This window comes from Lepus europaeus, chromosome 2, assembly GCF_033115175.1.
Source record: "Lepus europaeus isolate LE1 chromosome 2, mLepTim1.pri, whole genome shotgun sequence".
Lineage (NCBI taxonomy): Eukaryota > Metazoa > Chordata > Mammalia > Lagomorpha > Leporidae > Lepus > Lepus europaeus.
This window is the reverse complement of record NC_084828.1, coordinates 170,319,375-170,333,740: the sequence shown is the minus strand read 5'-3', so window position 1 is coordinate 170,333,740 and position 14,366 is coordinate 170,319,375. Positions and strand designations below refer to the sequence as shown.

The 14,366-nt window shown below is 41.6% G+C and overlaps 1 protein-coding gene across 2 annotated transcripts in view; it reads right to left on the bottom strand.

The window, feature by feature from the left end:
- Window positions 1–431: 431 nt before the first annotated feature.
- The window catches only part of PDCD6IP (programmed cell death 6 interacting protein), a 72,293-nt gene continuing 58,358 nt past the window's right edge, over window positions 432–14,366 (bottom strand). For both annotated transcript variants that reach the window (XM_062215940.1, XM_062215949.1), the window contains exons 16-18: window positions 6,844–6,967; window positions 5,668–5,855; window positions 432–3,960 (exon numbers count right to left, since the gene is read on the bottom strand). In XM_062215940.1, the coding sequence (XP_062071924.1) occupies window positions 3,786–3,960; window positions 5,668–5,855; window positions 6,844–6,967 (487 nt within the window). In that variant the 3' untranslated portion in view covers window positions 432–3,785. The remainder of the gene's footprint in view (window positions 3,961–5,667; window positions 5,856–6,843; window positions 6,968–14,366) is intronic.

The window sequence follows — 14,366 nt, the reverse complement described above, 5'->3', positions numbered from 1 at the left end:
TCTGCTAAGACTTGTATGTTCTCAGCTACACAGTAACAATTCCAAACTTGACCTTGAAACATGGGAGAACCAGGAAAAAATGTTTTACAAGATGGCATTTTTCACCACCCCCATCCCCTGATCAACAGCACATCGTGGCAATCCTGCTGACCATTTCTAAAAGTTATCCCCAAAAATGGGTTTTGAGGAAGAAGACACTCATCTGAAAGAACCAGGAGGAATCGTAAGTAATGGAAAACATCGGCCGTCAACAACAGGTAAGCTATAGGACTGACAGCTGAAAAATACATGACAGCACTGTCTTCCTTTTTATAGCCTCATGAATTTAGTCTAAGTGGGTATTTATTTCCCAACCCACCGTTTGCCAAAGAAATTATAGAAACTGTAAAGCTGAATAAACACTTTAAATAAGAATTCATACTCCAAGGAAGTAAGAATCTTTCAACTTTTATTTCTAGGGTACATTCATCTGGAACCTTTTTGTTTCTTTACAATTTTCCCCCTAAGAGAAATGAATACAATAAAAATATAATCCAACTACCAGCAATGTTTGTAACCAGAAAAGAATCTAAAATCTCTGGTGTGATAATATAGGACTTTTTTTAAAAAATATAAACTTCATACCAGAAATAAAGCCTGAATATTCTCTTTCTTTAAAAATATAATTTTCCTTCTTTGCTCTTCCATGTAAATATTTTAATCAACCAGTTAGTTCTAAAGTCTATTTTTAAACCAGCAATTACAACACTGTGGCAGGGCTGGGTTTTTCCTTCTGTTTTCTATCCTGTTCTATACTGTGAATCAACTAATAATTGCAAGTCTGTTTTTTAAAAGGAGATGCCACTAAGGTTCTAGCAAGATTCTTCAAGAGACACCCATCATAAAAAACAAACAAAATCCACATTAGCAAACTGAAACCTACTTAATAAGTGATTTTTATCCTGCTTATGAAATTAGAAAATGGATACAAAGCACTTTCGCAAACTGCAAAGCTCTACTGGACAACATTTTTTTTTTTTTTAATCGGCTTTCACTAGAAAGGCTGCTGACTAGACTATGAGGAACACAAGGCTGTATGAGACCCATCTTTCTCTCTGCAACTCCTAGACGTGGGGGCGGGAGGGTGGGGCGTATAAACTGCCAGGAAGCTGTGGCACAGGCACCGGGACAGCTCCCACACACGCTGCCTTGCAGTGACATAAGCCCGTTCTTCTGAGCGGAGAATGAAGACCGGGGGGCACAGGAGCAGCTCCCCGTGAACCAGGGCTTTGCACCAGCCCGGGAAGGCAGGCCACCTGTCCCCTCCCAGGAACCAGAAACAGAGGCAGACAGCTCTTTCCCCACTTCTGATAGTTCCTCTACGCTTCAGTATTGGAAGCATGGTCCACTGAAAACAGGATTCCAAAGCCCAGCACCAAGGGACTGGGCATGGTTTCTTTAGTTTAGGCCAGTAACTTCTAAAAGCCTGAATTATTAAGGTGTATACAACATACCTGAACTCCAGAGTGGAACCCTCCTACTTCCAAATGAACAGCATTATCCATAACAAAACTTGGGGTATTTTGTGGACCATGAGAAGCTAAGCAACACATTAGAAAGTTTAGTGACACCAAAAACCAGAGGCGGCTTCCTTGTCTACAGACACGAGAGAAGATCCTTCCCTGAGTCACCTTAACAGAGCCACCAGTCTATGAAGGTGGTCATCTGTACTGGACACGGGTGACCAAGAACGTAGCGACAACTTACAGGATGGGAGGGCGGACAGGAGGGGTGGGTCTAGGCTGCTACCCTGACAAGGCCTTGCTGACGGAGTCCGTTTGCTGGGAGCAGCTGCCGGGAGGGGCTGTGGGGCTCCTCCCCAGGGTTTCAGAGGAGCCCCCGGTGGCCCAGCGCCCAGCGCCCAGCACTGGGCCGGGCTGGCAGGCCTCACCCTTCTCTTTGGCCCTGGGATGCACTCACCCTTTCCTTTAGCGCCCTCTTTCCCCAAGAGAATATTCAGGCCATTTTTTATTTTTATTTTTTTTCTTTTTTCTCCACAAGTGAGAATTAAAAAACTAGCAATTTGGAATACTCCTAACTTTCACTGGCTGTTTTATATGATACCTCAAGTAACAAGAATGTAGATCTTAATTGTCATTTACACAAGAGTCAAACCCATCTTAAACTTTGATGAATCCAAAGTATTAAAACTTAGCAATGATATATAAGAACTATTCTTGCCAAGCAAGGTTTAACAGACTGTCAACCAATTTTAAAATTGCATGTAATCAAAGGTTATCTGCATTGAATTAACAGGTCTTCATGTTTTCTACATACAACAAGGATTTTTAAAAAATACACGTTTTTAAACCAATTTACTCCCTTTTACAATCACACCATCAGTCTAACATTTAAAATATAAATCCAAACTGTCAACGGAAACAACAGTGGACCAAGTGACAGCATCATTTAAATCAAACAATAAAGAAAAAAAAAATAAAAAAGGTCAGCATTAAAACTCAGTGAAGAAACATAGACTCATGGGAAATCTGCTCCAATTCCTAACACGCTCACGCAGAAGGATCCGCCGTGAAGCTGGACAGCTCAGCTTTTCTCCCTGTTCACTGCAGAACACACGTCTTCAGCATTTTTACTGAGGTTTACACAGTGACTGGATACACCAACAAGAGACCAGTATTAAACACACAGCCTATTCCAAAATTGGCCTAGGTTCCTAACAACTGCTTTGTGTGCTCCCTGAATTAGCAAATCGTTCCATCTTTTTAGGTGCAAAATTAAAACAAAGGGGCTTACGGTCTACTCACACACATTGTGCATTAAATGTCACTGTTAAGACAGTAAGGTAGAAAAAAGGAACACAAGGGTACAGCCACTCTCTCCAAACAATGCCAGTCAGCAGAAAGTACGTCATGACATGGATTTATTTGAACCAGGTTATGGTAAAAGAGTGATTTATTTGTCAGAATATGCATTAATTTCTTGGAGAGATTAACCATAAAATAGTAAATATATATTTATTTGTATATTTATTTGAAGAATCTTTGGTAGCAACTGTTTCTTCCATATTATAGGAGTTTTAAAAATAAACATCAAAATCAATTTACTAATCAGCAAAGGAAAAATACTGCATGGCACTATTCTCTTGGTTTTCCTATAAAATACCCTTGAACCTTACTAGTAACTTGTACTACTCATGCACTTAAACAGAGTATCTGGTTTAACTTACGAACATACAAAATGCAAGACTAAAAGCAGAAAGAAATTAGACAGCAATGAGAATCAATGACAAAACATAACAATGACAACTGTTCTTAAGTAATTTATTTTTAAATTATAAGATTTACAATGCTTTGATTACTCAAAATAGCATACTGGAAATTAAACCAAATCAATAACCCAGAGAAAGAAAACTTAGGTTTCTTGAATATCAGTACTTAAACCATTTTTATAAGTACCTGACGTCCACCCATGTCTTCTGTAGAAAGAATAGTAATTTCAAATATTTTGCTTGCAGGTTTAATTTCTCATTTTCAACTTTTAGGAACTGTAATTTATTTCAAATCCTATTATACTTAGTGTTTATACTGCAACCGCAGCAAACCTCACATGTGCAATCAAATGTGAAACTGGGGCAGCTCTCAGCTTTTAGCCAGACAGAAATGATACACCGCACTCAGTACAGCAGAGTACACATAGTAACCAGAGCGTGGAGTTTAGTACACTTATTGCAGGGCTGGCATTGCTTTCCCTCTGAACTGAACCAGCTGAGCTTCTGAGCAGACCGGTTACTGCTGTGGATAGTAAGACTGCTGCGGGGGCTGAGGGAAGGGGTATGAAGGCTGCTGGGGTCCTGGGTACGGCGCCTGTCCCGGGCTCTGGTGATACACGGGAGGGTAGGGCATGTTGTACTGGCCGTACGCGTAAGGGTTATAGCCCATTGGCATGGGCATTTGGCAATACCTGAGGGGAGAAAAAAACAGAAAACACTGGATTGGTAAATCAAATACTAGGAAATGAAACATTCCATAATTACTGTAAAATCAGGATTTTTTCCCAAGAAAGCGGTTTTCTCTATTTTTCAATCTAGTACAGAACAGTGGAGAGAAAAAACTGTTTCAAGGTACTTATGAGAGAACAGCATTCTTATCTTGGCATTAATTAAAATGAAACAGTACCAAGTGCTTAATATTATCCAGAAAACAAAACTGCTTAAGGAAATAAAATTAAATATTCAGCTACTGAAAAAAGGAATAAAAACAGAGTAGCAAAACAGCAATCTATAAACATATAGATTACCTATAAGCCCCAATATCTTCCATAATGCATATATCAATTATAAAGTTCCAATATTTGGAAAACAGATGTATTTATTTTGTAGAAGCTCAACACACAATAAAGGTAATCAAATGTACGGACTTTAAAGACTAAGGAATTAACACAGGGGCCAGTGTTGTGGCACAGTGGGTTAAGCTGCTGCTTACAACACCAGCGTCCCATACGGGACCACCAGTTCAAGTACAAGCAACTATGCTTCCAGCCCAGCGCCCCTGCCACCCACGGGGGAGACCAAGACAGAGTTCCCGGCTCCATCTCTTCGGTTTGGTCTTAGCCTGGCTGCTGTGGCCAGTTAGAGCAAGAATCAGTAGATGGAAGCTCTCTTTCTCTGCTGCTCTTTCAAGTAAATAAATAAATAAATCTTTAAAATATTATCATAAAGAAAGCTACCCTTTAAGAACGCACATTCCAGGGCTGGTTCTGTGGCATAGCTCCTGGCTCTGGCTTCTGGTCAGCTCAGCTCTGGCCATTATGGCCATTTAAGGAGTGAACCCGCAGATGGAAGACCTCTCTCTCTGTCTCTCCCTTTCTCCGTCTGCAACTCTACCTCTCAAATAAATAAGTAAATCTTTCAAAAAAAAAAAAAAATAGAAGGCACATTCCATAGCTAAGATAAATTTCTGTTTAACAGAATTTAAATGCCAAAGTTTCAAAGCACAGATATGTAAATAAGGCCTTATCAGGCTTACTATGCTACACTCAGAAAAGGTAACTTTTTATCACTTAAATAAAGGTGGCCAAGGAAACACACTGAATTCCATAAAGAAGAGATGTGTTTCACATGAACTCGATACACAAAATAAAAGCACACTTTTAAAAGCCTGGGGAATGGCTGTTTACTCAAGTAAGTAACTAGAACACTATTTTAATTTCTAATGCGCTGACAGTGTAGCCTATGATCCATCCATTTAAAGAGGCGACTAAGCAGAGGCTAGTGTTGAGGTGCAGCAGGCTGACCACACCTGTGATGCTGACATCCCCTATCAGAGCGCCAGCTGGAGTCCCACCTCCTCTGCTCCTGGTCCAGGTCCCTGCTGTGGCCTGGGAGAGCAGCAGAACACGGCCCAAGCGCTTGGGCCCCTGCACCCGCGTGGGAGACCCGGACCCAGCCCAGTCCTGGCTGTGGCAGCCATCTGGAGAGTGAACCAGCAGATGGAAGATCTTACTCCTTCCTGCACCCCACCCCTAGACCAACCCCCCTCCCCATCACTCTGCCTTTCAAATAAACGAAATAAATCTTGAGAGAGAGAGAGAGAGAGAGAGAGAGAGAGAGGCTAGCCAGGAACAGAAACATTACCCGACCCACTGGGAGAGACAGCACTGCAGCCTTACCCAGGGTATCCTGGATAGGTGGGGTATGGTGGGCCCTGGGCCTGTGGAGGAGGGGCCGAGCCAGGGGTTTGAGATGGAGCTGGTACAGGGGTTCCAGTTCCCACAGGGGCCGGAGCAGAGGCAGAAGGAGTTCTACTTGCTGGAAGCACAGGAGGTGGAGGCCGGGCAGGGGGCTGAGGCTTTGTAGGCTGCAAGAGAAAGCACTGATTACAAAATGTTTTCCTGTTTGGCTCAAAAATGCCATTAATTAATAGCAACAAAGGCATATAAGAAATTCCAGAATCCCCCATTCCTACAACTGAATGTTGCTATTACTCTAGAAACCCACCACGGCAGCAGAACGATTCTCACTTTGTGCACGCTCCATTGCCTCTGCTCCTGTTCTGCTATCTAGTATTTAATCACTGACCTTGTCCACCACTGGTTAGACATTTGAAGGGAAGGAAGCAGAGAGAGGCCTGCCTTACTACTGTAATCTCCCAGACCCCCAATCTATAGGAAAGTTTTAATAAAATAGAAAGAGCAAACAATCAAACACCTACCAAAAAAATTCACTATTAGCATTGCGCCACACAGGCTTTATTCACAGCTATACCCACACATTTATCTACCTCGACACTTGCAGAACCATTTGAAAGTGAGCTGCAGACTTTGCCATGCCATGTCTAAAGACTTTGGCATTCAGGTTCTAACAGGGATATTCTCAACGTAATCACAATACCATTGGTAGTCTAAGAAAACTATTCCACTCAAGATTCAGTTGTCCCTTTTTATCACACGAAAGTCCCAATACTTGTTTTTATGAACCAAAATCAAGATTTATATTGCAATTGAATATAATGGACCCTTCAGTTCTTTTCATCTCAAATACACATCCCCCTTTATCAGTGACATTCATTTTCAGAAAAGCTGGACCGAGGAGCCACGTAAAGCTTCCACGCTCTGTATTTGTCCAATTATTTCCTAACGGCACAGCTTGACTCCTTATTCCATCATTGTGTTATTACAAAGATACAAATTCTAAAGGCTTGACTAGCCTCAGATCAAACATTTTTTGGCAAGAATTCGTGATTTGTGGTGTATAAACTGCAGAACGTCCGAAGGTTCGTCCCTCCCCGTGAGAGCCTGCTTTAGCCTCGTGTGACACCACCACTTGACCATGCTCTGCTGACTCACCGGCATGGTCCTCGGGGCTGGTGTCGGAGCAGCTGGCGCGTGTCCCCCTGCTGGAGAGGACTGATAGGCGGGCGTAGGGATTGAAGGAGCACTAGGCTCTCGGGCAATGCTCTGCTGCAAGTCCCTGATTAAAGACAGAGTTATGTTAGAAATTAACAGGAACTTTTAAAAACACATATAAAATTCCAAGTCTTTTTCTTATTTTTCTTTTCTTCATACTTAGAAGATCGTAAACAGACCCCAGAAAATAATGGTATTTTAAAATATACAGCACTCCTATTCTCAATTAAAACTGCAATCTTCCTTCCTACTCTTTAATAAAATGAAGTTCTATCTTCTGAAGACTACAAAACAGGAAACGTTTCTAGAGATCACAGTTAAAGCTAGAGTAAGGAACATATCAAACTGGGAAAGCAATCCAAGAAGAATGCCCACTGTTTTGTTTTGTTTTGTTTTTAATTTTAATTTAAGAGAGAGAGCGAGCACCAAGAGAGACTGAGAAACATTGAGCTCCCACCCACTGGCTCGTTCCCCAGATGTTTACAGAGGCCAGAGCCGGGCTGGAGCCCAGAGCCAACAACTCAACCCAGGTCTCCTACGTGGGTGGCAGGAGCCCAACCACTTGAGCAGTCACTGCTTCCTCCCAGGGTCTGCACTACCAGGAAGCTGGAGTTAAGAACCAGGACTGGGCACCACACCCAGGCACTTACGCAAATTTCTAGATGAAAATTTTCTGAAAACATTCAAAGAAACATGGCACTGAGATAGTCTTACATTAAAAGATTACTCATAATCTGTTACTAAGAAAAATTCACAATATATCATTGAAAAGACATTAGAAAAAATTTAATTCTTCTCTAACAATAAATTGGAATTTATCCCAAAAATCTTACCAAACAACACCCAAGGTAAAATATACTCTCTCTTCTACAGGATGCTGATCGACTTCCCAGCACGCTGATTGATGTACACATCGCAGCGAATACATATCCCAAAATGCCCGCAGTAGTACCTACTGCTCTGACCCAACAGTTAACAGCACTCTCCCTCATCTCCCACCCTACACCTTCACTCTCAAAGAAAGCCCCAGCTGGAAGATAAGTCACTCCAGACACAAAGAAAAACTCTTCTTAATGCAGGAATTTCCGTATACAGCTACAAAATCATCTGGTCTGGCCCTGCCAAGGCAACCATAGGTGGGACTTGAATAAATGAATTCAATAAATCTACAGCAGGCTGATTATCAAGTTGATCATTTTGTATGGCCCACGACAGATGTTATATATATCAAAATGGCCTTTGGCAGAAAAAGGTTCCCCACCCATGGTAACTTCTTAAACAGGAAGTTCCTAATCAGTATTTAAGGTCTAAAAGGCTAGATTTTGAGATATCTAAGAAATACAGGTATATTATACAATACCCTTACTTTGCCTCTGATAAACTCCAGGGATGCTTGCAGTAAGTAGTGCACTTAGAGGGCAAATGAGAATTTCCTAGCCACAAATTACTGATAAAAATCAAAGCTATTAAATCCTAAGACCAATAACATAAAACAAGGAAAAAATACATGAAATAAAATGCCACCAATTTTCCTAAACCCGCCAACCACTGATACTGACATCAGTACTTAAATCAGTGAAAGCAATAGGGGCAGGCACTGTGGCGGAGCGTGTTCAGCCAACACTTAGGATACCCGATCCCCTGCTGAAAGGCAGTGACAACAGTCACAGCACAGCACCTCTGCTTCTGATTCATATTCCTCCAAAGGCACCCTGGGAGGTAGCAGACGATGGCTCAAGAGCTTGGGCTCCTCTCACCCTTGCTGAAGACCCGGATGGAGTTACAGGTCCCTGGCATGGGCCTGGCCCAGCCCTGGCTGTCACAGACACCCTGGGAATGAACCACCAGATGAAAGGTGTCTCTATTTCTCTCCCTCTACCTTTCAAGTAGATGAAAAATAAACATTAAGAAATAAAGTAAAGCTCAGAGAAAAACACTCATTCTTTTTGTACTATTTAAAGAGATTTCAACAGTAACAGAATATAAAAATCAAAGCTTCTAGCTAGTCAGTATATAAAAAGGACCTCTCACACGCACATGCTGCGTGTCGCAGTGCGCGGGTGCCACACGGAACCTGCGTGGGGCGCGTGGCTCTGCTGGCATCCACAGGGTGGGCCCTGGTGGCAGTTGCCCAGTGGACGTCCCAAATGCGGCTGAGTCCTGCCCCACAGTTGCATTTTCTCATCGGACTGGTTGGAACAGGTCAGGACGGGCACTGCAGGCTCCGGCTGGCAGAGACCCTCGCCGGGGTCCCCCCGCTGCCCCTTGGGCGCAGCAGCCTCTGACCCCACGCCGTCCTGGCAGCCTCCCCCAGTGTCCTGGGTCCACCCCCACGCCACCTGTGTGGCTCTAGATCCAGGAGGGAGCAGTCGAGCTGCTTGTCCCAGACAGCAGGGTGCCACACGGGTCCAGAAAGCTTTTGGGCTTTGAAATAAATTCCTAACGTCCCGTTGTTAACATCCCCAAATTTGTTAATATTGCTAGAAGCATTCTTACTATTTTCAGATCTTTCAATAAACGCACTTGTAAAAAAAAAAAAAAAAAAAAAAAAAGGCCTCTCATCACAAGGGAAAAATTAGAATCATAATGAGTTAACACTACACACCTACCAGACGAGCTAACAAAAGTATGTGGTACAACCACAACTCTTATACATTGTTAATAAGGAAACTGGTAGGGGCTGGTGACTCCATCTACAAGTGCTGGTTCAAGTCCTGGCCACTCCACTTCCAATCCAGCTCCCTGCTAATGTGCCTGGGAAAGCAGCAGAAGATGGCTCAAGTCCTTGGGCCCTTGCACCACATGGAAGATTTGGAAGAAGCTCCTGGCTCCTGGCTTCAGCTTGGCCCAGCCCTAGCCATTGTGGCCATTTGGGGTGTGAACCAGTGGATGGAAGGTCTCTCAATCTCTGTCTCTCTCTTTATTCTATTTCTGCCTTTCAAATAAATAAATCAATCTGGGGGGGAAGGGGGAGGGAAGGTAGGGCCACCGCTGTAGTGTAGTAGGTTAAGCCTCTACTTGCAGAGCCGACATCCCACATGGGCACCAGTTAAAGTCCCAGCTGCTTCACTTCTGATCCAGCTCCCTGCTAATGTACCTGGGAAGGTAGCAGAAGATGGCCCAAGTCCTTGGGCCCTTGCACCCATGTGGGAAACCTGGAAGAAGCTCCTGGCTCCTGGGTTGTGGCCATTTGAGGAGCCAGGCAGGGGACAGAAGATCTCTCTGTCTTACTCTCTATAGATAACTTTGTCTTTCAAATAAATGAATAAATTTTAAAAATATACAAAGAGAAATTTATAAATGAAATATTTACTGTGTTTTCACACGAAGCGTCAGAAATCCAGTGTGTATTTTATACTTATAGTACAACTCAATTCAGTCAATTCAGACTAGTGACATTTCAGGTGGGTGCTCAACAGCAGGGGCCCAAGCACCTGGGCCGTCCTCTGCTGCTTTCCCAGGCACATCAGCAGGGAGCTGGACCGGAAGTGCAGCAGCCGGGACTCAAACGAGGGCTACACAGGATGCCAGTGTTGCAGACAGTGGCTTTACCACTACACCACAACACCAGCTCCCTTTGATTACATTCTGAAATAATATTTTGTACATGCCTGGCTAAACAAGTTATTGCTGAAAATAATTTAACTTTTTAAATGTGGCTACTGGAAATTTTATAATTTCAAACTGTCACTGAATATTATTTCACCATACAGATATATTTATTTAATTAGCCCTGAATATTCGATTTATTGCTATTCTTTTACTGTTACCAGTAGTATGCTGTATTTTACAACATTCATGCCAGCAGTATTTATAATAGGCCCAAACTAGAAACTGCTCAAGGATTCAACAGCAGAATGAATTTTTTTCTTTTAAAGATTTATTTATTTACTTGAAAGGCAGAGTAACAGAGAGGCAGAGGCAGAGGCAGAGGCAGAGGCAGAGACAGAGGTCTTCCATCCGTTGGTTTACTCCCCAGATGGTCGCAATGGCTGGAGTTGCGCCAATCCGAAGCCAGAAGCCAGGAGCTTCCGGGTCTCCTATGCAGGTGCAGGGGCCCAAGCACTTGGGCCATCTTCTACTGCTTTCCCAGGCCACAGCAGAGAGCTGGATCAGAAATGGAGCAACCAAGACTTGCACCGGTGCCCATATAGGATGCCAGCACTACAGGCGGCGGCTTTACCCACTACACCAAAGCACAGGCCCCCCAGAATAAATTTTTTATTCACATAATGAAATTTGTAAGAAATGAGACTACAGATACAAACAACTGTAAGGAAGAATTTCACAAATAACGCTGAATGAAAACGAGCCACAGAAGAAATCTAACATTGAATATATGATTCACTGTCGATACAGTACAATAGGAGAACAAAGCAATCTATGTTCTTAAAGGTTAGAACAGTGGTTGCTCTGGGGCAGAGGGTAATGACAGGGTGTGAGCATGAGCAATGCTTCCGGAGTGCTGAGAATTTTCACGTACTGATCGAAGTACAGCCTACCGAGTGTACTCAAGTTCATGAAAAACCAACAGGATGCACACTCACGCGGACTTCTCTTTTGCACGTTACAGTCAATAAAACAAGTTCAAAGAATTCAGGCCCTGAGTATTAACAATATTTTAACAAAATAAACCACCAGATTTTTAAAAGCCTATTTTTCTATCATTTACCTGCCTTTCAGTCACTGAGATGAAAATATGGGACAAGTTTATGGCTGTCTTAGAACTAATTTTGTTTACAGTATGAATACAGAAAAACACATGCGATAAGCAATGAGCCTAATTTTCAAATCTGAGACTTGAAACATGAAATACTTGAAAATGAGAAAATTTAAATATTTCTTCCAAAGAGTATCTAGAGATTCCTGGTACATAAGCACACTTAAATGCTTATTTTTATTTTCCGTCTACACACATAACGCGTTTGTTCTATATCTTATTTCTTTTGACTGTAACTATCTCAGAGATCTTTCTTTCCATATCAGCAAACTGAAAACATCTCTTTTTTAAAACCAGGTGCACAGTACTCCACTGTACAGTTCCTTGGGTGACTTATTCACCAGCAATGAACACAACTTGATTCTTTTATTGCTATAAGCAACCCAAAAATGAATAAGCTCATCAATATGTCACACCTAGCACATGCTAATTTCTTCAAAATCGATTCCCAAAAACAGCGCAGGCAGATTAAAGGACACTTCATTTTGTAATATTATCCTTCTCGGTCTATACAAGGATTACACCAATCTCTACTCTCAGTGCAAGGAATATCTACTCCCTGGCCTGTGTCAACAAGGCACAAAGCAACAAATCTCCAGATCTTTGCCCATCTGAAAAATGCTATTTCAGAGTATTTAAATTAGTACTTTATAATGAACGAGGGTACTTTTTCACGTGGTTAAGAGTCACGTGTATTTCCTTGCCTACAGACTTCTGTTCACATCCTTTCCTCAGTTTTCTACTGGGGAGTTTTTCTTTCTCCTCAATAACTCTAATTATTTATATATGTAAGGTAAATTAGCCTCAGTAAGTTTTGATTACTGTTTCCCTAGTTTGTCAGAGCTTGACTGTGCTTATCAAGTTTCAATGAACTAACCTTTTTTTCCTCTTAAGGAATTCTGGATTTCAGTAAGCGTTAGGAAGACCTCCCCTTCCAGCTTTAATAAGCAATTCCCCCATTTTCTTGCAGGCTTTACATTTCACACATCTCAATCTCATTCATTTGGAATTCACTCTGGCATCCAAATAACTTGCTTTCTAAACGGCTCTGCAGCTGTCGCCAACTTCTGACTGGTTTAAGGACTTCTCTGTACTAAGTTCATATACGCATTTGGATCTACTTTTGTTTTTCGTTCTTTGCTCTAACAGTACTATGTACCTTCAAAGTGTGGTATGACCACTGTCTCCTCACTACTCTTGTTCAGTTTCCCTGGTTAATCTTGTTTACTTTTCTACTTCAACTTTAGGATCAGCTTGTCTACTTCCAAACGAAAAGTTGTTAGTTTGTAATCAGAACACTGTATGTGTAAGTTCATTAACATCTTTATGAAGGTGAGTCACTCTATCCAAGAATATGTCTTTGAACTTGGCTCAAAGTCTTCTTCTGTCTTTGAAATGGTATCTTACAGTGTGTCTAAGACAGATCTCATATGTGACAATTTCACTCATATATTTTACCTTTTTTGCTGCTATTGGTTTTTCTTCCATTGTATCTTCTACAGGGCTACTTATATGAACATTACTAATTTCTATAAATTATTTTTATGACCAATAGGCTCATTAATAATTACTATTTGCAGAACTTGGAGGTTGATTTTTTGGGTCAACTAAACAAGTATAAAGTCTACATAGTGTTACCTCTCCTTCCCAGCTTTTGTCACCGATTTCTTTCTCTTGTCAGACTGTCCTTGCTACAGCCAGTCCAGTAGTAAACAACAGTGCGATGGGGAGTATTCGCTATGTTTCTGACGCTAGGTGGGATGTTGTTTCTCCATTTAGTCATGATGCTGAATGTGAGGAATAACTTTTTTCATTTTTTCCCCCTTCATGTTAAGGAAGCCCCTATCTACTCCTATTTTATTCAGTATCACTATAGTTATTTTCTCAAATGCTTCTGCCTCATCTATAAACAGAATCGTATGATTTTTTTCTCCCTAGACAGAAAAGTACTGAACCAACCCTTGCACTACTGGAATAACCATTCCCTTCTTCCTGGTCACGATTCTTTTTTAACATACTGGTGAATATCCTCGGCAAGTATTTTATAGGCCTTTCACATCCATTATTTCTAACTAAAAATGGTCTAAGAACTGTTTTTTGCTTACATCTTTGTCAGATTTTTTATCAGTACAACTAATTAGGAAGGTGTTTGTTTTTGATGTGTGTGCTTTAAAAGCTCCAGATCCATTAAAAAAATAATTATTTGCTGTTTAAAGATTTAGTGGGAGTACTCTAAAACAACTACCGTGTCCTTTGTTGGGGTAGACAAAGTTAGAGCTCTGGCAATTTCCCAACTTCTACAGAAAAATATTTAGATACAAACACAAGGTGAAGAAAGGCCTGGCCGGCTGGGTGGTTATAGATGTAGTACTCTTTAAGTTCTTTATCACTATAAACACAGCCTTCTAAACACTTGGGTAACAGTCTGGAGAGAAAATCTGAGGCTCAACTTATTTTTGATCAAGGATCTAAAACCAATACCTGGAGCAAGGATAGTCTATTCAATAAATGGTGCTAGGAAAACTGGATTTCCATGTGCAGAAGCATGAAGCAAGACTCCTATCTTACACCTTACACAAAAATCCACTCGACATGGATTAAAGATCTAAATCTACGACCCGACACCATCAAATTATTAGAGAACATTGGAGAAACCCTGCAAGATATAGGTACAGGCAAAGACTTCTTGGAAAAGACCCCATAAGCACAGGCAGTCAAAGCCAAAATTAACATTTGGGATTGC